The sequence below is a fragment of the Plectropomus leopardus genome, chromosome 4 (genome assembly GCF_026936395.1).
Source record: "Plectropomus leopardus strain MGB_pleo_1.0 chromosome 4, ASM2693639v1, whole genome shotgun sequence".
Classification (NCBI taxonomy): domain Eukaryota; kingdom Metazoa; phylum Chordata; class Actinopteri; order Perciformes; family Serranidae; genus Plectropomus; species Plectropomus leopardus.
This window is the reverse complement of record NC_142179.1, coordinates 8,018,496-8,042,352: the sequence shown is the minus strand read 5'-3', so window position 1 is coordinate 8,042,352 and position 23,857 is coordinate 8,018,496. Positions and strand designations below refer to the sequence as shown.

Here is a 23,857-nt window from a genome sequence, read left to right as displayed (position 1 = left end):
ATGAGTTTTCAGTTTTGTGCACAGTGAGCCAGTAATCTCTCAGTCAAACAATAAAAATATACAATACTCCTGGGCAGCTCAAAGCCATAGTACTCCTTTCTCTCAGTTCATCTACTGGCGTACAAATGCTGGTTAGAAGCAAGCCAATCCATTCATTGTTCTACAGAAAAGCAAAATCTTTTCAAATTTCCAGACCAGGAAAACAATGCTCAGTATGTTTTCAAATTAGTGCTTGTCACAGCATATGCAGCTTTGTTTTGAAAATCATCGGACCGCTGTGAGGTCCCATTGAATCCACAAAGCCAAGGACACAGCCAAACAAACAATCCAAGACATTGGAGCCTGATGTCTTGGACTGTTTTCTGACAGTTAGGACAATGGATGTATAAAGAGAACTGGATAAAGAATTGGAGTTGGGGCACCGTTGAGTCCTATGAAGGTTGCTTAGTGGCACATGAAGCCAAAAAATGCTTGATTTTAGCGGAATGAAGTTACCTGGAACTTCCGCATCATACAGCCCATAGAGTAGGTGCACAAGAGGACTTTGGCAGCTGAGTAGCTAACTTCTAGTGTCACGCTTCGCCAACTTAAACTTGAATGATTCAGTTGTGTGGCTCCTCTAGACTTAGGAAAAGTTACCGGACTGACTTGATCAAATCCAATTGTGAAACGAGTCATTTCGCAGAGATAATGATGCTTGAAATAATGTATTCAGTGTTTACATACACCTCTTTTACAATGTATTTTTTTGCCCAATGCCATAATGTGATGGACTCAGAAGTTGTAATACCACATTTGGTCACTATAGTGCGCTTCAGAGAGGATGTTTTTTCTGTAGGCCTAAACGAAAGTTAGTGTCAACCCAGTTCCCTCAAAAAGCTGATTATTGCAGAAAATAAGCTCTGTGGTAAACAAATGCTCATGATACGTACATGTTTTGTTCAGCTAATCTCCACAAATGAACACCACTGTGATATTTAAAGCCTAGATGCAGTCGCTAGAAGTAAAAAGCTAATGTTATGTGGCGAGAGACAGGGATGAGAGTATACGAGTTTTCGGTCAGATTGTACACTTCAACTATATTGTTGCCAACAACGCCACCTGGGGATTTTTGCCCCAGGAATTAGTTTTAAACCAATTTCACCTTTAAGGCACGCAGTTCGTTTTACTCAAGGCAGAGTAGACACGGTTCCGTTCAAACAAGCATCCTTTATTTTAACAATCGATTTAAAACACTAAAAACACCATTCACACAGGGACAAATCAACAGGGGGAACTAACTTAAAGCTGAGGCTTACCGGGGTGCGTGGGCTACTGACTGATGCGGAGACTAAACTAAACAATACAAACTACCAACCACAAATGAAAGAAATAAAGACAAATACTGAAAGAATAACCCTCTGCCCAACCAAAATATCAAAACCAAAGAAATTAGATAACAAAACAGGCAGAGAAACTAAATAAGTGACTAATGAGAACAAACACAAAAGAAACAAATAAATGTGGGGAGGGATCTAACCCCACTATTCAATCACTACATTAAAATGGGTGAATTAATGGTGATTAAAACCTTGGTGCAGAAGCAAAGAAAAACAGGAAAAGCAAAAACAGAACGCAGAGCACCAAAAGCAGCACCTAAAACAAGGACAAAGCAGCAGCGATAAAACAAAGCAAAGCAAAGCTGCGAGCAAAGCAGCGGTAAGACAAGCAGGAAAAGCAGCAAACAAAGCAGCAGCGGCCCCCTGTAGCTGTGGCGATGTGTCGCTTTAAACCCCCGCACCCGATCAGCTGATGCCGACGTCACTCGCGCACTGGACCCGACAAATCATCATCTACACATTCACACGTGCTTATAACAATTAGGAATGCGGGAGGCTACATACGGGTTAGCAGGGTCGGCTGGGTATGACGCACCAGAGGAAGAGGGAGAGAATCGCGCAGCTACTGGCGTTCACCTACAATCATGCACTTGTTAGCCGCGGTCATGACCAGCAGTTTACAGAGAGGGAGAGAAACGCTCCGCAGCAGGCCAGGTGACACACACACACACAGGAGTCTCTGGAAGCCCCAAGTCAGCCGCTCTGCATGACACACAAACATTAGCTCCCGGCCACATGTGTCGAAAGCAGCAGGTGAGCAGACAAGCCGCGTTACCTGTCCAAGCGCAAAAGGTCCGACCCGGAAGTGACGTCACCGCCAGGAGCAGCGAAAGAGAGCTGGCAGGGAGGGATCGGCCCTTGTTATAGGAGGGTGCACCTCTGGTGGTTGGCAGTGGTGTTGCTAATTAGGCAGGCTCACCCACAGGTCTCTATACTGCCACAGTTAGACTGTAATCAAACTACAAGATGGTTGCACAACTTGATATCGTCCCCGCAACAAGGCTGTAAAGCCGTGTTCAGCACGCCGCGGCAGGTTGACAATCTGTAGTCTGCTTTAGCCAACTGTTAGCAACCTCCTCTTTTAAGACCCATAAAAGATTCAAAGTTTGCAAGTAGGGCACTGATGCATTTTATATCGGAGAACAAAATGTGAAAGCCTCTTATGCATGTGTTAACCACAGACCTTATTTCAGGCTTAAAACGAATAACCCATTCAAAAAAACCATAGACTTTGAGAAGAGGAAATGAAGCGCTGAAATACTGACTAATTTCTGGGGTAATATACATTATATAAAGAACGTGGACAATATGTCAACTCCCCAAAAGTGAAGTCAAAACAGCTCACTTGCCTCCCAGTGGCTGGCTGCAGTATAGTTCATAAACTCCACCCCCTCCATGTTAGCGGATTAGACATGGGTTAACTAAAAAAACAAAGTACACATAAAAAAATGAAAATAAATAAAAAATCTGAAAGATGGTGTCTGTCATTATAGATAGATGATATCATACTGAAAAACGTTTATCTGATAAGTTTGGTTTTAATGTTATCTGAAAGGTGGTTTGATGTCATGATTGACAGCTTTGTGTGCCAATCAGTGTGCTCACAATCAGTATCATTACTCGTAACTGGGCGGACATCAGAACTCGATACTCGAGATCGCAACTGCGCAGACTCTGGCTCCAAATGACGTCACCAGCTCCAGATGGAAGCGGCAGTATGGATACTTCTGCTTCATTTTTGTACGGTGGGAGGAAGTAGAGATACGTCATCCATCTTTATATATTATTTGGCTGAGGAGCTCAAAGGAATCTGCAACATATGCCATCCTTCAAACTTGCATAATGCAATGTCAACACTCATCACATAAAGTAAATTAGCCTGGTTGAGTCTATTACATGCCTGTGTGCTTCTAAAGCTGGGAGACGTGTTGATAAGTCCCAGAGAAAATGCTGAGCTCATGCACGTTTTGATTGACTTGGAACTTGGAACAAACACTATAATGTCTCCTCTAAATCATCTTTGCAACTGTAGCTAACCAGGAAAACTCCAGCGCCCTGTAAGAAGAGATTTGTTGCCAAACGTATACCCGCAGGCACATCGAACATCTTTTAAAAAAACAGCCGACTTGATTCTTAATTAAACCGATAGAATACAGCAGCAGTGACAGCTCTGTGGCGCTTTGCCTCACTAAAACTTAACAGCCACTAAAGTTTCTTCTGAGTGATGATTAATGCATCCAATTTCTGTGATCTGTATTGAGCGTAGCATCATGGGTAATTAAATGATGGTCTACAGAGCACTGACTGCTCTCGTAAAATGACAAGGCCGTAATTATCATGAAGCTTGGTTACCCTCTGACTCAAATACTAATTGTGTATTGATAACTAAGCGGAAGATGTCGCAGAAATAAAACCCAAAACAACCCGAGCTCCACAAATAGCTCACAGCTGCAACACTGCAGTCAATAACACCCAGTCCTCCTTTTAACAACAGTTGGAAGTAGACTTCTGCAGTTCTTACAGTGCATATTTATTCATTGAGCCATTTTACAGGTCCATAAAGTGAGACATGTAAAACCAACAAATGGAATTACCCGCTTCAAACATATTTACATTGTCAAAGATAAAAAACGGCAGAGTTAATCCATCAAAATGCAATAGAACTAAAAGGCAACCCTCTAACTTATTATTCCCCTGAAATGAAAAAATAAAACAACCTGCCAGACTCGCAGGCATCTGTATTAAAAGCAGATTCACTCCCTGAATACTGAACACTGTATGTTCTCTTGTAACACCTCAGTGACCCAGAATATAGCTTCCTGCAGTAAATACAATAACAAAAGCATTGCACGCTTAGAAGAAGAGGGATGTGCTGTGAGGAGCCATTTATACTCTCTCATTGATTCATAAACAGGCATCATTTTCAAACAAGCAACACAAACACATATACGAAGCACAGAAGCCTCCTCTGGGGACTGCGTGGCCATCCAAGAGTCAAAAAATCATAATATAGGAGGGGAATATTGATGTTTCCTTTACTACCATTTAAATCAAGCCTGTTATTTTTATTATTGTTGTCCCTTTCAAAGATGAATAGGGTGATAAAACGAGACGCCCGCCCCGGTCTCGTTGACATTTTAGGGAGTCCTTTTGGAGCAGTAAAGATGCCCACTTGATGGATACCAGAGCTCTACAGACAATGGGAGGACAAAATGAGGAATGCTTATGGATGCAGGGGCGGCTAAGGCAAAGAAATAGTGACAACATGGGCAGTACACAAAAGACAAGGTGGTGGGTGAAGGTGGGTAACAACACAGAACGGAGGGGAAAACAATAGAATGAGAGAGCGACATGCTGAAATAGTCCGTCAGCGAAAACTCCAGGACAGGGTGGAACAGGAGATGTACATCCAGGGGAGAGAGCTGTACAGAGGGAGAGGCAGAACAGACAACCACAACAGCAGCCGTCAACTCAAGAAGATAAAAAAATGTAAAAAAAGACAAACTCGACACGCTGACACACTCTTTGTCTCTTCTTCTGTGTTTTCAGTACACCGGTCTGTAGAGAAGCTCCCCAGAGGCAACTCTGCGTTTCAGCTCCTTCCACAGCAGCTCCCTCTCCTTCTGGGCGCCCTTCATGAAGCCTCGGTTCTCCTGGGCTCTCCGAGACAGGTAGGGCATCACCTCATTCACTGGTCCATAGGGGACGTACTTATAGACAGGGAAGCCTGCCTGCCCTGAGGTTGAAGTGGATGACATGGGTAAAAAAGAACAGAGAAAAGGGGCTTTGAGGCATGGTTTGGATGAAGATGAGAAATTCAGGTGTGCAAATATCAACAGAAAGATTGTTCAAATGTGAGTGACTAGTTACATTTTCAGTTGTTTTGTCATTTTTTACAGGTTATTTTAGTCAAACTCCAGAGAACACATCCCAACTGGACGTCATCTAGATTGGCTTCCCTCACTAAGTGATTGCTACAATCCTTCTAATCAGGCAGGTTTGCAGCGTTTGCACAGGCACCCTCAGCTTGCTGCATTTGAATTAGAAGAGCTGCTGTTGTCTGCCAGTCAGGCTCACATACTGTGACTGTTTTTGCCAGGGCTTACTCACTGGAATAAATGTCCTTTCAACTAATCCACAATAACTAGCAAAACATCAAAACACAGGCTCTTCTCGTGCTCTGTTTGTGCACTTTCCTACGAAAAAAGTAATACACTGCAATTTGTGTATAACCCACGTAATCTGGAAGGCTATAATCACATAATCAATGCACTGACAGAGTAAATGAGGACGTAGTCCACGTGGTGGATGGGTCAGAAAACAGAAGACCAGGAGACCAGTTTTTGGAACCTTGTGCTGCACTTTCATGAGTATTTAAACTTTTAAACCCAAAGCTGGTTTGATTTCTGTCAAAAACATTGGCAACTTGGCAAGAAATGTCCCACAAGATTCAAGAAATTAGTGGATTTTAAAAAATATTTTCAAAAAAATAAAAATAAATACATGAAAAAAAAAGGAAAATGTCTAGAGAACTATGTTTATAATTATCGTGATTAAAAAAATAAATTTAATTTTTTCATTTTTTGTTTTTTGTTTTTTACTTTCCGATTTTTAAATTTGTGTGTTTGGTGTGAGTTTTTTTGTACTTTTTACTGAGTTCTTGGTCATTTTTTTTAGTTGCTCTTGCCTTCTTTACATGTTTTTGAAAGAAATGTTTCAAAGGGTTAACTTTGAGTAATTTTTAAGGTACCTCACCATGTTTCTTTCCCTAAACTTAACTTAGTAATTTTAAATGCCTAAACCTACCTACACATATTAACACTATGTAACTCAACTGTCATAGTCTGCGGGTCAACTGGTCAATACAAGACTTATTTAAGTTGCCTCCATGAGTTAGTCTTTCTTTTCACTCATCTGGTTTATTATTTATTGTTAACATTGTGTTTTGTTTTTTTTTTTTGGTTTTTGGATTTCTGTTTACTTTGCTCTTCCCCTCATTCACCCAGCCACACACCTGCATTGCATCAGTCTCATTAGTCTCCCCCTGCTCCTAATCACCTTAGTCCCTCACCTGAGCTTCTCCCCCTTTTTCTCCACCTGCATTTCATCCCCTCGTCAGACTAGCTTGTATTTAAGTCCTGGTTTTCAGTTCAGTCTCTGTTTGAACCTTGATCTGGTTGAGATGCTCAGTTGCTGTTTCTTTAAAACAAAGCATGATCTTTTTCAGTTTTGCTGCCTGCAGTCTCCTGCATTTGAGTCCAACAGCTCCCACCTCAATTAATTCTTAACATCAAATGCATAAAAAATTGTAAAAGCAAACTTTTTTAACACCAGCGTTCCAACACATTCATTTATTTGTGGCGGCCTGCCACGATTGGAGCTGGACTGTTCAGTAGCTGTGCTGTTGAAATCTATTTACCATTCTTTTATTCATGGCACACTCTCGTAGAGCAGAGCGTACTGTAGGCACAGACGGTGCAGCAGAACACTAGGCACATTGAAACTGACACTAAAGTGTTAATTTCAATGGGTTTGGAAGTTTGCATTTGCTCACAGCAGCTTCTCTAATCCACTGATCTGATCAGCTCTGATCAGCAAATCAGTTATCAACCCTGCAACTCAAACCCCTCAATCTGCTGCTGATGGTAAAAAAAAGTAATGGGAGGTCTGCCTGAGTTGCATTCAATGACCTGCAAAAACTTCCAATTTAGAAAGGGGACACTGAATGATATAAAGGGACAAACACCTATGTAAAAGAAAAACAAAAATAATGATACCCCCCTACCCCCATAAGCTCAGCTTCGGCCACACATTCACTCTAGTTTTGTGGGAAAAACTGAATGCATATGTATTTATTCTTTATAGTGTAACAGTTTTCCTCAAATGCAATATATCACAGTAAAAGCAATATATACAATATCACAATATAGCACCATATGTAATCATAACCCCTGTATCTTGATACATATTGTATCCCCAGATTATTGCCAGCTGCAGCCCTGTACAGCACCTTAAAAAATGGGTTTAGTAAGTGATGTCCAATCTTAACTTCAGTCTTTTTTCTTTCCATGAAACAACTTCTTTATTTTCTCTAGGTTCAAAGGACACAGAGCTGGCTGTTTTATTCCTTTGAGAAAACAGCAAAGAAACATGTGTGTCTGTTTGCATCGATACAGGGCAAGACTGCTTCAACTTGAGCCCCACACTGACAGACAACTGCCTGCCATCGCTGCATCTGTCTTTGACTGACAAACAAAATGGTGAGAGCCGGCAGCAGCGCTGCATTAAGACAGCTTGTCAATACAGAGGTATCTCACTTCATATGTCATGTTACGGACTGCAGACCGACTCCTACATGTGCACCTCACGCAGTCCTATTGGTGTATGGGGTATAGATGTGTAGCTGAGAGGTCTTAAGAGACACAGCTGTGAGTTTTGGGGAGGACAGCGGATACAGATCCTGTGCAGGCTGAACTTAAACTGTCAAATCATCCTCATGTAGGGCGGAAAAAAACGGTGCCTAGTCATTGTTGGCTGTGTGAGAGAGCGTGTGTGTGTGTTTTTCTCACCCAGTGGGAAGCTGATCTGATCACACATGCCCAGTAGCTGACCAAAGTACACCTTGTTCTCTGTGGGTAAGAGGCCCAGCTCATTCATTCTGAATGAGAGAGAGAGAGAGATGCAAAGCTTTGTAAAACAAAAAAAAAAAAAATCAATCAGAAATATATTTTTCCGGAAGTATGTGTCTGGATACAATTAAAACGGTACCTCCTCAAAGTGTGTTTCACAGTGTCCTCATTATGGGAAGCCACCATAACGTTGGCATTTCTGTTGAGCGCAATCTCATCCAGCACATAGTCCAAACACCTTTCACAAAAACACAGAGACATTCAAATGCACACAAGGACGGCAATTTAACCGTGCTACTGTCTTTGAGCCTGTATCTGTGCACACATAGCTTTTTTGTTTTGCTAAATTACTTACTATAAAATATTAAGAAACACAGTAGTATATATGTAGTATATTGTATAAATATTATGGCACACAATTTCATATCTCATCCAAACAAATCTTTCTAATTAGCATGAAAGATTCGCATGTGGTACAGAACTATCTTTACACAACGTAACAGTATAATTATCCCTCAACACTGAACATATTTACCAAAAATCTTAACCAATCCATCCAGGGAGGATCTCTGCTTCCCTGCCAGTGTAGCTGTATTAATATGCATGTGATTTACCACCATCTGCATATTTTGAATCCCACCTCATGCTGAGCTGTAGCCCACCAGCTAAAATTTGTGTCTCATATGTTGATGTTTACCTCTAAATCCAATCAAATGCTTGGGGTAGCCTTTGCTCTTTTTTTTGCAAAACATATTGATCTCCACAGGGTGATTTCTTTGCCTTAATCTAGGAAGACATGTAAAACCAAAATCTAGAAATGTCAGAAAATTGTTACAACACAGCACCCCCAGAGCTGGATGGATTTCTGTAACTTGCACGAGGACAACTCAACAGGATGGAAGCTTGTGAACAGAAGATGTTAAACTCAGAAATTCCAATTGAAGGACAACTTCCTTTAAAATTAAATCCCTGTGCTGTCCATTGCAGCAGATTTATGGAAGGAAGGTGAACACTGGAGTGACACAAGTTTTTGTTTTTTGGTTTTTTTTTCCAGGGGTATGTGTGTGCAAAAAACTTCAACTCAAAACTATACACTATCCAATAGCAAAAGGATATAATGGCAACTTTTTAGTGTGAATATGAAATACCAAGAGCTTGGCTCAGCTATAAATAATTCAACTTTGCAGATGCAGATTTGGGCAGTCATCAAAAGTTAAAGGGGACCTTTTATGTTTCTCCTTACATTTAGTAATATATGATTTTACAATAATGGATGTTCATATTAAACGTGGCAAAAGTTTGAAATGAGGAAAATGCATTTAAAAGTAAATCCTGTGAGCAGGCTTCACACGATTCTTATTACTCCGTTTCAAACATTTTTTCAACGTTGGCTATAAGAATGAGGTCAGATCGTGACAGATTATGGTCATTGGCTCCAAGCACGCTACTGCAAGTGAGGGGAAAACATGTAAACTTGGCTGCTGATGTTGTTAATCCCTTCCTGATTTCGGATGATAGTTCTGCTGGAATATTTCTGGTTGTGTAGATTTTGGTTTAGAAGCTTTTATTGGTGATTTTTCACTGTAGAAATTGCAGCAATACTCAGTTACAGTCATTCATTGACTGCAAGTACATCACTACATGTAGCTAATTGCTAATGCCACAGAAACATAATCTTCGTTGCCTTTGGTTTTTGTTTATCCCAAATTTTTAATCATATTCCTGCTGGAACATGCTCTGTGTAGAAGCTGGTGAAGTTTAACAGGAGATAGGACAGCTACACAGTCAGTTCTCGGCTGCAAGTCCACTACCACATGTGGCAACATGCTAACATCAGGGAAACTTGTAAACTTGGTTGCTGATGTTATTTTTTCCCAGTTTTAGATTGTATTAGATTTTATGAGTGATTTTAACAGGATTAAGTGCAGTTATACACAGTCATTCCCTGTCTGCAAGTACATTGTGACATGTAGCTATATGCTATGCTAACTTCAGAGAATCTTGGTTGCTGATTTTGTCACTTTCTCCCTGATTTCCAATACTATTTGTGTTGGAACATGTCCAGTTGTGTTTAAAAGTTGGGTTTATTTTGTGATTTTTAATGGGAGAAAGTGCTGCTATACACAGTCATTCCCCGACTGCAATTACATCGCTACATGTAGCTATATGCTAATGTCAGCCAAACATGTAATCTTGGTTGCTGATGTTGTTAATTTGTCCCCTTTTAATAAACAAAGTAACAATCCTTGGCTCTTACCTGTGGTACATTACATTTGTCGACTCATAATCGGGGTTAATAGGGTCCTCATAACCAATGTCTTTGGCCCTCTCTCGCTCCTGATACATGTAGGCCCCACGCACCAGCTTGGCAGCAAAATGCCAACCCTCACGCCGAGACAACTCTACGTCCATGGTGACATTGTCGTAAGCCTCCTGCAAAGAAAAAGAGGATGATTCACTCTGCAGCAATGATTAATGCAAATCAAAACTTCCAAGTTTAGATACACTATATGGGCCTACCTATTCTACCTGACCTAGCTTAGGCGACCTGTCACAACCAACCCTGACAACCACTTGCAAGCAAAAATAAAGAAACGATCGGAGATGAAGCAAGAGGATCTCCTAAAAATATGTCTCTATATCACTTCCATATCAGTCAAATAGTGTTATGCTTCATAGCATTAATGGCTTCATGTAAATAACTGAAGGGGAAACAAACGTATTTTTGAGAACTTGCTCAAAAAGCCTTATTCTGCTATTTGCAATGTCAGCAACAATGCAGTGCTGTGTCATTACACACAGCAACTAATTGTGACAAAGTGAGACTCACAATAACCTGTATAATTATATTTCATCCGACAGGTAGAATGTGCTATCTTTATGTCACAACACTGTATGTTTTAAGTGACAGTTTGGTAAGCCTGCGCACATTTGATGGCATAATAATAAGGTTGAAAAATGGATGTTAATCACAGTATGAAAACTGTACTCTGACTTAAACGGCTTCTCATTTGAAATGGTGTATTTAAAGAAAATAAAAAATAAAGCACCATAAATCCCTCCAACATTATCCTCTTCTTGTCATCGTTTCATCCTCAACCCAGCTGACTCACCGTAATCTCTTTACACGTTGACATTTGGAGTTACATGATTCGTCACAGCATGTTCCTCTATCACAAGAATTATAACTGTGTTGTCTAGATGCTTTGTGTGCAGCTTTATGACTTACACATTTCAACCTCTGGTATTTTTTTTCCAATTGTGGATTCTGACCTTAAGATAACACTGGTAGGTGTTGAAGATGACAGGCTTTTCTTTGTTATAGATCCTCTGCATCTCTAATGTCAGTCTGCTGATGGCCGGCTGGAAGTAGGTTTGCTCTGCATCCACCATCAAGCGAACATTATTCTCAATGGCATGCTGGAATGAAAATACAAAAAAGTTGTATTTATTTAGAATAATATCACAAAACAATATTAAATGAACTAGTGCAGTGCCCTTTCAAAACATGTTTGGTATTGCTGCTTACAGCTTTCTTGAGAACCTTCATGCAAACAATTTCTAACTCATCACTGTGCTTCCTTGGGCCTCGACCAATACACCTGAGCTCCAAAGAGCTACAGATTTATTACAATGTTTAGATGTGAAAAAATGTCGTCTTGTGCTGCTTTTCTAACTCTGCAAAATAATGTACAAAAAGCACCCTAAAAAAGGCAACTCAACTGTGTAATTTCCTTCTTCAGAGGAAAACACTGGTTGGATCTTTATTTCAAACATGCCATATAAAATGGGAAAACAAAATAAAATAGCAAGAAAAACAACACCAGAATGCCCATTAGACATATTCAGCAAACAAACAAAAGTATTTCATGTCCAAAAAGGAGTAGGAGGGGGTGAATGCTTATCAAATCCTACCCCCTTCTTTTCAATTTCATAAAAAAAAGTAAATTTTAAACATGAATACTCCAAATTTCTGCTCCAATATACACCATACACACCTTGATCTAATCAAACAAAAATGAAGACAAAAACAAGAACAGATCAATCTCAGTAAACAAATACACACACATACACACACACACATCACAGAACAAAGAATCATCTCAATACAGAAAACAGTCAGACTACTCACATCATTACATTTACCTGACAGAGACATATTATTGGATACACTGCAGATTCAGAGTTTACAATTTAAATATGATGAATTATTAAAGTATGCTGCATTATACTAGAATTGAAAGTTGTGCAAGTGAATGAATAGTAAGTGGACTTGCACTTGTACAGTGCCTTTCTATTCTTCTAACCGCTCAGAGCACTTTAACACTACATGCCATAATCAGAGATTGGGTAAATTTAAGTACACTGTGCTGGTAACGCCTCTCTTTCACTCTTTACTTCAAGTACTAATTTGAATGCCACTGCTAATGCCAACATTCCCTGGTAGAGAAAAGGGGAAATGTAAAACAAGATGGCATTAGCCTGGGGCCCCCAAATCTGGTCTCTAAATCTGCCCATGAAAAAACTCACATCAAGGCTACTTGCACAGTAAAAAAAAAAACCTAAATAAAGTTAGTGTCTGTGCTGCCTTAATCTTTCAAGATGATTGAATTTGAGAAAGCAAGTTGAGGTTATTTTGTATTGATTCAACTTTTCTTCCCGAATTCATGGCTTCAGGTGAAATATGATTTGTGGATGTATTAACACTGGTGAAATACACGTATGCATTAATTTTAGTAACTTGCTTGCGTTTTGGTAACTTGCTTTTACATAACCACTGCGGTTATAAAACAGAGCATGGATCTGGTTAGTAGATTTTGCCGGCAGTAACGTTATTGTGTTAAGTACATAATGGAAGGTGAAGGTGGATGAAAGGTGAAGACATGCTCGAGTCAGTTTGCACCACTGCAGTATGAATTTCATCAACAGAAGTATTTTGCCAGCGGTAACATTATTGATGTCATGAGTTTGTATATCAAAGACAAACACACCCAAGTGGCTGTTATTTGCGGTGAAAATACTGAATGTGCCGCATGAAAAAATTGCATCATATTCGACATAGTACATCCGTTGATTCCCAGCAAAAAAAAAAACGCAAAGTGCGATGAAGATCGGATAAATCATTCTCTTGATATGCCATGGACATACATAGAGATTCCTCGCTTTAGAGTTAGATGGCTGTACTTTAGTGTTTTCTCTCCACACACACATTGTGACTTTGAATACAAATAACACCTTGGTTTTATTATTGTGTTTATGTTTCCAAAGGTCAGAGACACTGCGGTGGCCTTGGTTTTGTCAGTGAGTGTATGTGTAGCTTAAAAAAGCACAGTGCTGCAAGGAAAACGTCATGGAAACCAAGACAGCACAGTTTGCTATATATTCTCACACTGCGGAGGCATGTTTAAGCAATAAATATCCCACCGTGTTCATAATAATTCAATATACAGTGGGTTTTTTGTGATCAGTCACTGTAGCTTGTGACTTTACCTTGACTAAGACGTCCATGCGCTGTAACATCCTCTTCATCTGTTTCTCCTCCTCTTCAGTGAACTTCTCCAGCAGAGGCTCCAGCTCACCTAGCTGTGGAAACAACCCAGGAGAGCATGCACCATGAGATGCTAATCAACCAAATATCACACAGCAGGACACCTATCAGTGCTTCTCACTTTATCTACCCTTCAGCTCTCTTTTGTCCAAGGTCGACAGATATGTTGAGGGTAACTTGCACAGATTTTGTAGAAATGCAGTTAAACCAGGCATTTCTCTTAACTCTGAGCAAAGTGATTCATATTGGATATCTCTGTAAACCCAATATTAAATGGCAGTTTGCTCTAAATTTACTGAAAAATTAGGTGTAACCAATGACTGTATATAAAGATGGACAGCATGACAGCTCCCAATAAGTGAAGCCAAAACTTTTCGATTGGCCCGTGGTGTCTAGCTTCAGAAGAAGTCATAAACCTACTGCCTCCATGTTTGTGGACTGAACATGGGCCAAACTAAGAGATCAAGTACCGTAAAGCCCGGGCTATTATTTTCTTAAAATCAGCGAACTCAACAGGCTTATATTTGAGACAGGCTTTTATTTCCTTTCTCACAAAACTGTTGCTCACAAAGATGGGAAACACAATTTAAATTGTTTATTTCTAGTTTTTTTTGTGTGTCTGATATATGTTCAAGAGTTTGTTTTTCTTGTAATTTTTTTGAAAATTAGTTATTTGATGCTATAAAAAGGGGGTGTCACGTTGACAGCTGTGTGTGTCAACTGGTATGTTCGCAATGGCGCTGCTTGTGGCAAAAAATAGGGTATATGGACAAAACACTTAATGCCCAGGGCTACATGACAGTGAGCAATCAGTTATTAAAACATTTTCAACTCCATCAACTTTTTATTTTTGTTACTGCCAGATTTTTTTCTGTCTATGGGAAATGTCCCAGATGTGTCACAGGATTGTTTCTCTCCTGTTTTATGATACTGACCTCTACATTTGGGACAACCAGCAGGTCCGATATCTTTGTTCTGTCATCTATTAGGCTGTTCCAGTCGAGCATGTCAATGGTTCTGTCAAGGTAGAGGACAGAAGGGTACAGAGCTATGACATCTATTAGTGAGTGTAAAATATTACCAAATATTTATTTTCATAAAAGTGTCTCACTTTATCATGAGTTGGTGTGTCTTAAAAACTGAATTCCATCTGTTTTGTTATTGTATATGTATTTATTATTTTTAAAACTATTAAAACAATCAAATGCCAAACAAACATATTGTACAATACTGTGCATGTACTGTAATATGAACTATAAAGATGCATTAATTAAGAAAGAAAAACATGTATTTTATTTATTTGTTTGTATGTTGGGAAAAGTGGTAAAAGAGTGGTAATTGGTTTGTGGTTTAATGACGGGCTTAAATTATATGAAGAGCTGGTGAAATACTACCATTGCAAAAAGCATTGCAATCCATTAGGGTGCAATTTGTCCTTGTCATCATTTTTCATTGAATACATTTTCCTCTAAATTACCCTGGATTTAATGAAATATTCCTCTGTGTGCAACACTGACTGTTTTAGCAACAATTCAGAGACATTTCATGTTGATTTTTGTATTCTTTGGTCATGCTTACCCTGACAGTTTCTCTTTCATTCCAGTAAACCAGCCATAGAAGTCACCTTTTGCACCCAGTTTGGTCAGGAATTCCTAAATGGACATAACATTATCATATTGTGGATGAAATAGGAGTGCAAAGATTATCTTTAACGTAAAGTTTGGTTGAGATTACACATGTATCCATATAATTAACAGAGGAGAAAAAAACTTCACCTGCATTTGTTTGAGCTCCAGCCTCTGCTCTAAAGCCTCCATGCTGTCATTCCCCTGCTGCGATGCCAGGAAGGTGAAAAATCGCCGCCATTTCACCAGGACCTCTGAGAACTGAAGCTTTAAAAAAAAGGCGTAATGTCAGCCCATTACCATAATAGTATTAGATAAATTAGTGTGTTGACCTCTTTATAACCCCCTACTGCCTACCAGAAACTGAGGTCGTCCTAGAGCAGTCATTTTGATGGCAGAGAAACCGTCCATTGCACTCCCACCTAGAGGTCAAACATACTTAGTTGTAAAATAAATTAAATGATGTAGAGAATTACCGCTTCACAGTTGTATACCTCCAAGAAGAAGAAGAAGTTGCAGCTACAAGTCTGTGATAACAGAAGATCTAAACAATCAGCAGTTTCAAAATGATCAGTGTCACAAATTCATTATCCCACCAATTGACTCCTTCTCTGTTTCTGAGTTAAGCCTCCGACAGAGCTTTTGAGATTTTAGAAATCTTACAAGTTTAGTGCAAGCTACACTGTGTGACATGGATCTAATTAACTTGGGTACGACATCAAGTTTGATGTATTTTGACTGTAAGATGACAATGCCGACAACAGGCTACCACATGAGTCTACTGACGTTGATACGCAAGAGCAAAACATCAACAAGCATCATCAAGCTACACCCTTGTAGTGCTAAGAGAAAAATGTTAATGAAAAAGAATCGAGCACTTGCTATAATGGCATTTAAGTGTGTTGAAAAAAGTCTGAAGCAGAGGAGGAGGCAGAGAATGTGGATATGGTTGTGGTTGAGGAAAAGACTTGGCAAATTTGCAACAAGAGCTCAAAGTATTTATTAGCATTTACTAACATTTAGCAGTGTGGCGCAGATCAGTGCATCATTTAATGCTGCATTTCTACCGTTTGGTCAGTAGATTTATGTTGTGACAGTGTCACACAGTGAAATGGTCATCCCAAATTTCTGACATTGTCAGAATTTTATCCAAGGCTGTCTTTATTTGCAAGACTGTGACAACGGCCATCCTTGAACCCCTCGCACTGTCTGCAAGGGTCACTGTTTTAAAGCCACATTGGTCATGTTTCATCTGGAACAGCCCAAAAGTGCACAGTGTATACCAGGCTTCATGAGGCTGAATAATGTCCAGAAAAGTGTTTCTGCTGATTATGATTTCACAGTGAATTTGACCTTTGATCTTTGGGATGTAAAATGTCATCACATCATTAATCACCGTTAGATATTTGTGTGAAATTTTGTCATAATTAGCAGATGAGTTCTTGAGTTATGGTCAAAAACATGTTTTGTGTGGTCACAGTGACTTTTGACCAAAAAATTTTATTCAGTTCATTCTTGAGTCCAAGTGGACGTTTGTATTAAATTTGAAAGAATTCCCCAAAGGCTTTCTTTAGATATCAGGTTTACAGAAATGGGATGGACGCAAGGGGACAGTGACCCTGACCTTCGACCACCAAATTCTAATCAGTTCATTCTTGAGTCCAAGTGGACATTTGTGCAAAATTTGACCAAATTTCCTCAAGGTGTTCTTGAGATATCATGTTCACGAAAATGGGACGGACAGATGGACTGAAAACATAATGCTTCTGTCCGTGGCTGTTGCTCACGCAGAGGCACACAAATATTTCCATGATGTAAATGCATGTTTAAAGACTGGACTGCGTGTGATAAATGGAGTGGTTTACACGAGACCACTTGTCTAGTTGTTAAGGGATGACAATACTGACTATGTGGTAGAAAATATAAAAGTATATGGAAAGAATAATTTCAAAAAATAGATAAACTGTTAAGTTGCATTAATGACGAAGTTCAGTTTCTGTTTACTTACCAGATGCTTTGATACATTTGATGAAGGTCTCCATATGCTGGTCACATTTGGCCTCATCTGCGTAGAAATACGTGCGGGCTCCAGTCACACCCCCGCGACGGTCCCCAAATTGTTTGTGCGCTTTGTATTTTTTCTCTCTGTGGTCCTCACCTAGGGGAACGACAACAAATTTGCATGCCTATTACTTCTAATTACATCATGCACTGTGTCCACCAAAAAAAAACCAAAAAAAAAAACAAGGCATCTTACCTTTTTTCTGTTTCTCTGCAGCAGATACACAGGAGCTAAATTTGAAGAAACACAAAAGGATAAGATGAGTTAATGTGCCCTGTATTTTGGCAACATAAGAAATGCAAGTTTCATCAGAAATATCCAGCATTTTTGGGTTCACTTTGGGAACTTGCCCTCTTTATATGAACATTTTGGCCTTGTGGCAAACAGCAAGCCAGGGGCTGATTTTGTGTTTAGTGACCCTGTATATGCTGAACTGTCCAACTGTCAGCCTGCTGACCCTCCAGTGAAGTTGGTTGTAGTGTCTCACCACACTTGACCTATTCCCTCCTCATCACAATGAACAGGGAGCTCATGTAACCAAATGGATGAATAAACATTAAACATGCTGCATGTCAGGGATGTCAATAGGTTTTAAAACCAGGAAACTAAAGGGAGTTATGTTCTTTTGACATCATATGCTCTTTGCCAGGCACTTTTATTGCAGAAATCTGGATTGAACTGCAATAGAAGCCATTTGACACTGATGACATTTGATTGTCTTACACACATTTTCTTTATTTAGAGGATTTGGCTGCTTTTCTCTGTATTGTAATAAAAATAATAATCATGATGATGATGAAAAAAGCCCCTAATAGGAAATACATAACACTATATTGTGCAAGTTCATAAAAAAAAGAACAAAATTGAAGAAACTGCACCCACAAACAAAGCACCAGCGGCTCCACAATCTGTATGAAAGCCCGACTGACATCAGCTCATAGTTGGTCAAGATCTGAATAATAAAATTTTCTGAAACAGAGTCTGTGTATATATCAATAAATAAGATTTCATATAATGGCAGAGCAGGTAGGCAAACAAACATCTGACTGGAAATACACAATCATGGAAGTTTAAGAAGCAGTTTCTCGCCATCATTGTAGGCCACATTAGGTCTCTGCGTGTTGCTTTGCCTATTGGAGCACCACAGGTGGGCTGTATATGGCTGGGTACAAAATGCTCTACATAAAGTTATCTGCACTTATTATGCCCGACATATTATTGAATATTTTTTGAAAATCTTGCGTTGAAGTTAAAATTCCACTGTAATGTCAACACTTGACTATGAAGTCCCAGACCCAACAAAACTGACATCAAAGAACTAGAACCAACAAAGGCCGACTGCTGCCTCATACTGCCTTATATAGCATGTGTCAGCTCATTCAGAAAGGGAAACTAGAAAAAAACACCAGGATAGATTCAAGATGCTAGTTAGCCTGTTAGCACATTAACAACACAACCCGATCGTAAACAATTATTTACTGTGCACAAGTGAACAATTACACAAACAATGAGCTCAGTGACTAAAAACACAATCTTTCCCTAATATAACATGTATTTTTCAGTCTTACACCCACTTAACTTGCTTTCCTCATACCTGTTTATCTTTCGAGCACCTAGCTGAACTATCAAAGTCATTTTATTCACCAATGGGCTGCGATGGGTCAACATGCAGAATTGGCAAAAAAATAGCCAACAATGACCGACAAACTGCAAAAACTATGGCAAGAAACGCTCACCAACATCTGACGGTCTGCTTGGTGTGTCAGGGCCCTTAGATTTTCTACGGGTTTCTGACATATTTTAGACTAAAATACTAATAAATTAATACTAAACATAAAGGTGATTAATCTATAATGAAAGCAATGCTCAATGCAACGCTTAAAGATGGAAACCATTTTCAGAGTTTTGCACTGAATATCTGGGGTAAGTAACCCAGCTGTCAGTACTGGTTCCAGTTGAGATTTTAACTGTGCCATGATTTAATTGGTTTCAAATGCTTTCTGTGTTACACTGCCAAAAATTTAGATTTTGCTAGAAGCACTGATTATTGGTAATCTTTTGGCATGAAAAGATACATTTTAATATGATTTGATTACTGGCACAATTTATTGTTTTTGGCTTTATTACAAAATCTAAGCACCAGCCTTCAGAAAGCATGTATTAATGAAACTGCTAAAATCCCCAATGTATATTCAGGGTTCCTAAACATTATCATGGACAAAATTTTAAAACCTTCCCATGGATATTCAAGGACCCCATTTGCCTAGCGTTTTCAATACAAACAACAAAATTCCATTACTTTTCCAAAACTTTCAATGGTACTCTACTAATTTCATTTCATTTCACTTTTTCAGGCCTGGAAAAATCTGATTGTTAAATTCCAAGACTTTCCAGGTTTTCCATTACTGTGGGAACCCTGTATATAAGTTTGAACACCCTAAGCAACTGAAGCCAGGCACTGTAGGTATCATGCTCTCAGCATGCCAGGACTTGCCTCTGTTCTGTTCCTTATATCTTCCTTATATCTTCTCTCTGTTGCGAGAACTGACTAATGTTGTTGTTGCTACCTTGACAGATCATTCGAGTGCCTGTCAAACCCTGCTGTCTGAGATCAAGCTGGCTTAAAGTACTTTGTCCTCCCGCTTTTCGGTTTGAGGGTGTATGTTCACCAAACAAAAGCTTTCTTGGCTGGGGTTTGATACTCCTTTTGATGTTTCCAAGCAGACATCCCCAAGACAAAGTATATCAAAGCTGCACTGTGATATCTTGTTACTAGCTATATGGTATAAAAACACACATACGCCGAGTTGAAATACAAGAAGGGGTCGAAAAAGTCATATCAAAGTGCTTGCCTGGGAGCTTTATCACCTTCCAGACTGTGTTAAAACAATATTAGAGGACGTCTGGCACAGGCTGACATTGCAGTCAGCTGTCACTCTACGTCAACAACCTTAAGCTCAGGACACTTAAAAATACAGCCTCACAGTCTTGTTTATTCACTATGTCTGACCTTTTTTTATCTCACATGATATCTGTAGGTTTATAAAGGTCATTCTTATAAAAGGTCAGTCTGAGTATTATACTTATGCTAAGTAAATCTGACAAGTGCATTTTTCTTTTTCACTTCAATGAAACGGGCATTAAATGATATTCACTTTACTTATTTCATTCACCGAGTTGACATTGAAGCAATCCCTAAATGAGCCAAAAAGTCCATATTTTATTTTTGACCATGGGATGTCCTAATTACTCATAATGCATGAATGCCCAGAGCTACAACTTCAGCAACATTGCTGCAGCGTCTGCCTACAGAGAGTGCTTGCATAAGGTCTGTACTGTCATCCAAGTTAACATCGACTCACAGGTCGGATAGCCGCCGCCTTGTGCTGCCCATGTGACAGGATTCCAAACGAGTGAGAAATACTCCGCAACCAGCCAATCCGGAACGAGGGGCCATGACTTAACCAGCGAATCATGCTGTGAATGAGGAGTGTTTACTTCCTGGTTGTGTAAGGCATGTGTAAAATGAACCTATTTTTGACATCCAACAAGTGGAAAATACTCTGCCCTCTTCACAGAGCACAGTAACTCTCAGTTTGCTTTAAAGAATTGAAACAGGACAAGATCTAAGCAGTTCAATAGCCAATGTTGCTCTTCACTGAACTTATTTCATGTTTGTACACTACATAAGTTTTAAAATGATATTTTCAGTAAATCTGTTGTTATATTAATTGATTAATAAAAAAATAATAGTTAGATAAATAAAAAAAATTGATAGATTAATTGATTAATTGAAAAAAAATAGCTAGATTAATCGATAAAAAATAATCGTTAGGTGCAGCCCTAAATGTTTTACATTTTCGCTTGAAAAGTGACCGGAACAATTAATTGGTTATCAAAATAATTGGCAATTTATTTTCCTTCGATTGACTAAAAGATTAATTGACTAATCGTTGCAGCTCTAATATCAACTGACATCTGCCCAACAACTCTTGAAAAGCACTGACAATGTAGACTCAAAGATATACTCAAAAACATCTTTTCTTTTCTGTGATATCTATTGAAATGTTTGGTAATACCACTACTTTCGTACTCCATCTCTTTCTGCTCGGCCTCTTCCTGGCTGATGTCTTCCTCCACGCTGTAGTCCAGGACAGAGCCCACACCGAAGGCCTGATTCTTCTGGATCAGCGGTCTGATGGCCATGTGGTCCTCACCAGCGACAAACTGGCCATAAAATGTCATCTTCATGAACTTTTCGAATGCTTTCTGGCCCAGGACCTTCTTACCGAGATCCATTATCTGAGCAGAAAGGGAGAGGACATTATAACCAGTTTAGTATTTTTGACAAGTTATAATGTGCCTACAACTTATAATTAGTAATCCTAATGTTTTCTGAGTGTCTTTTTGGCACTGTTCTCACATTTATACCCATGAATTTTCAAAACTGGATTCTTTGCAAAACGTCAAGGCCACACCTCTTTTTCGGGGGATAGGAAACATTTGTTTTCAATGCATTTTTGTGTAAATTTGTATGTATTTATTTTCTTGTTGATCAAAGTTGTTTTCTAATTGTTTTGTAACCTTGCCTGAAGCTGATTAATTGCGATATCTTAATAAATCAAGGTTGATTGCTGTTTTGGCTCCTCAGTTTTCCCCAGTGATTTACCGCACTGACAGTGAAAATTCACATAACTTATGTGCTTCAGATTTACAATTCAGCCTTGGTTAACACACTTAACAACATCTTCCTCTCCACAGAAGACAGCACATTGCTTTCTGCTAAAAGGGGGCGCAGCATTGGTTGATGATGCAAATCTGGTCCGGTCATTGTGTATCATGTCTATGATACTAGTGATGTTTTGTTTTTGGATTTTTATAAACACAGTGTAAACACCATACAAAACATGCATATTCAAAAGTTTTCCATAACCTGCTGTAATTCCAAACCATTTCTAGACATGGAAAACAGTTTTTTCCTAATTCAGTGACCACGGGAACCCTGTTTATTGGATCTTATGCGAATAATTACTCCAGATAAGACAGGCTGTGTCTGGACAACTCTTGAAGGCAACCAGTTTACATGACACAAGACAAAGAGTAGCACGTTGTTCTTCCATAGACAGGAATTTAAATCATGCTCTTAGCCCCAAGCTATTAACTGTTGCACGCAAGGCTATAACAGCGACAAAGTATGGAACATTACAGCTACATAACATCACAGTAATGCCAGATTATATGACTATGTCACATTTGGTGTAGCTACTCGCTTTCACAACCACAGCTAGGCTGTCAACTGATTTTTATTACGTGAAGTCATGACAAGTGTGTAAGAAATGAACCTGCATTGATTGCAAGTACCACCATAGATCACAACATGGGCTGAAAGGCCTCTCTGAAACTGAAAGTGTGTCTTGCGGCCAATCCATTTATATATTGTTCATTAACAATATCAGATACATTAGCCTTTAAGATGGGCGACCACCTCTCCCTCCTCCCTCCCCATAATAACTCAAAAAAATGACTGCAGAGAGCAGTAACATGCACACATACTTGCATTGGCCATGTTGTACTGTGTGTTTTTAAGCCTTAATTTATTTGCATCATTTTGTGTTTTTGCTTCTGCTGAGGAGTTGCCAAACTTGTTGTTTTTAACAGTAACAATAAAGATCTTATCTTTTCTATAATGGTCTGACATATAGCCTAAGGTATGGTAACATGCTCTGCAGAGAGGCAGACTTGCCAGCTTGGAAAACAGGTTGTAATTTGAGAGGTGGCTGTTACATAAGCCTGAAGTGCAGACAGTTACTGCAGGTCTGTGGGTTCACACTTGACATAAAGCTGACTGAGGTGTTTGCTTACCTTGAAAACGCATAGGTATAGCTTTTTAATGACAAAAAAATCTCCCAAATAGACTTATGTCTATTTAGACACTGGTAAGAATTCAGATGCTACTCAGTTATAACAACTAAGACAATTTTGCTGCTATTTTTTGTCACACCTGTTTTGTTTTGATGGTGACCCCTTTTTCCCGCCAATGTGAAAATGTCACATCGAAATATTCTGACCTTTAAAGTCACCTTAGCAACTCACAGTAACAAACAAAGTTAATGGCGGAGTTGCAGGGTAAGATATCACCTCATTACCTCTTTATTCTTATCAACCAGGAAGTCATAGGAGCAGAGTTTGAAAACCACCAAACTTCTGAGCAGCTCTAATGAGTCTTTGCTCTTATAAGCCCCCTGTGTCTGGTCAAAGTCTACGGAGATCTCATTAGCGGCGCGGCCGTCTCTCCCTCCTCTCCCCGGCTGTCCTGGGAGCTCCGCCGGTGCCGAGTCATGTTTTGCGCCGCCGCGGCTGCTGACATCCTCCGCCTGGGTCGCCGAGGTCGAGGTGACGGTGGAGCGGAGTCCTCGGCTGGAGAGGAGCCGTTTGAAGGGGATGTCCGCCCCTGCCCGCGTCAGGGCTGGCACGGTTTTGACATGAAACATCAGCCTGGAGGAGGTAGATGTCAGCGGAGCCGGGAAGTTTCGCGGACCATCTGGCGGTGCAAGCTGCGCACGCTACAGCGGTGTAAACAGAGAGGGAAGCCAGTGAGTCACATTTAAAGAAAA

The 23,857-nt window shown here is 39.6% G+C and overlaps 1 protein-coding gene across 1 annotated transcript; it reads right to left on the bottom strand.

The window, feature by feature from the left end:
* Positions 1-1,189: 1,189 nt before the first annotated feature.
* Positions 1,190-23,857, bottom strand: prodhb (proline dehydrogenase (oxidase) 1b). Its single transcript, XM_042488869.2, has 14 exons — positions 23,390-23,857; positions 21,337-21,545; positions 17,439-17,473; positions 17,190-17,339; positions 15,539-15,603; positions 15,332-15,448; positions 15,135-15,208; positions 14,492-14,573; positions 13,499-13,591; positions 11,282-11,428; positions 10,266-10,441; positions 8,148-8,246; positions 7,949-8,037; positions 1,190-5,115 (listed from the first exon to the last, which is right to left on the bottom strand). Exons 1-14 carry the CDS (start codon positions 23,732-23,734, stop codon positions 4,925-4,927), a joined length of 1,872 nt encoding a protein of 623 aa, XP_042344803.2. The 5' UTR covers positions 23,735-23,857; the 3' UTR covers positions 1,190-4,924.

Excerpts from the sequence above, each read along its gene's own strand:
- prodhb (XM_042488869.2), bottom strand. The coding sequence starts at position 23,734 with ATGTTTCATGTCAAAACCGTGCCAGCCCTGACGCGGGCAGGGGCGGAC. Across the intron at positions 13,592-14,491 it reads TGGTTGTCCCAAATGTAGAG|CTAGGTGAGCTGGAGCCTCT; the intron begins GTCAGTATCATA and ends TTGTTTCCACAG. Across the intron at positions 8,038-8,147 it reads GTGAAACACACTTTGAGGAG|AATGAATGAGCTGGGCCTCT; the intron begins GTACCGTTTTAA and ends TCTCTCATTCAG.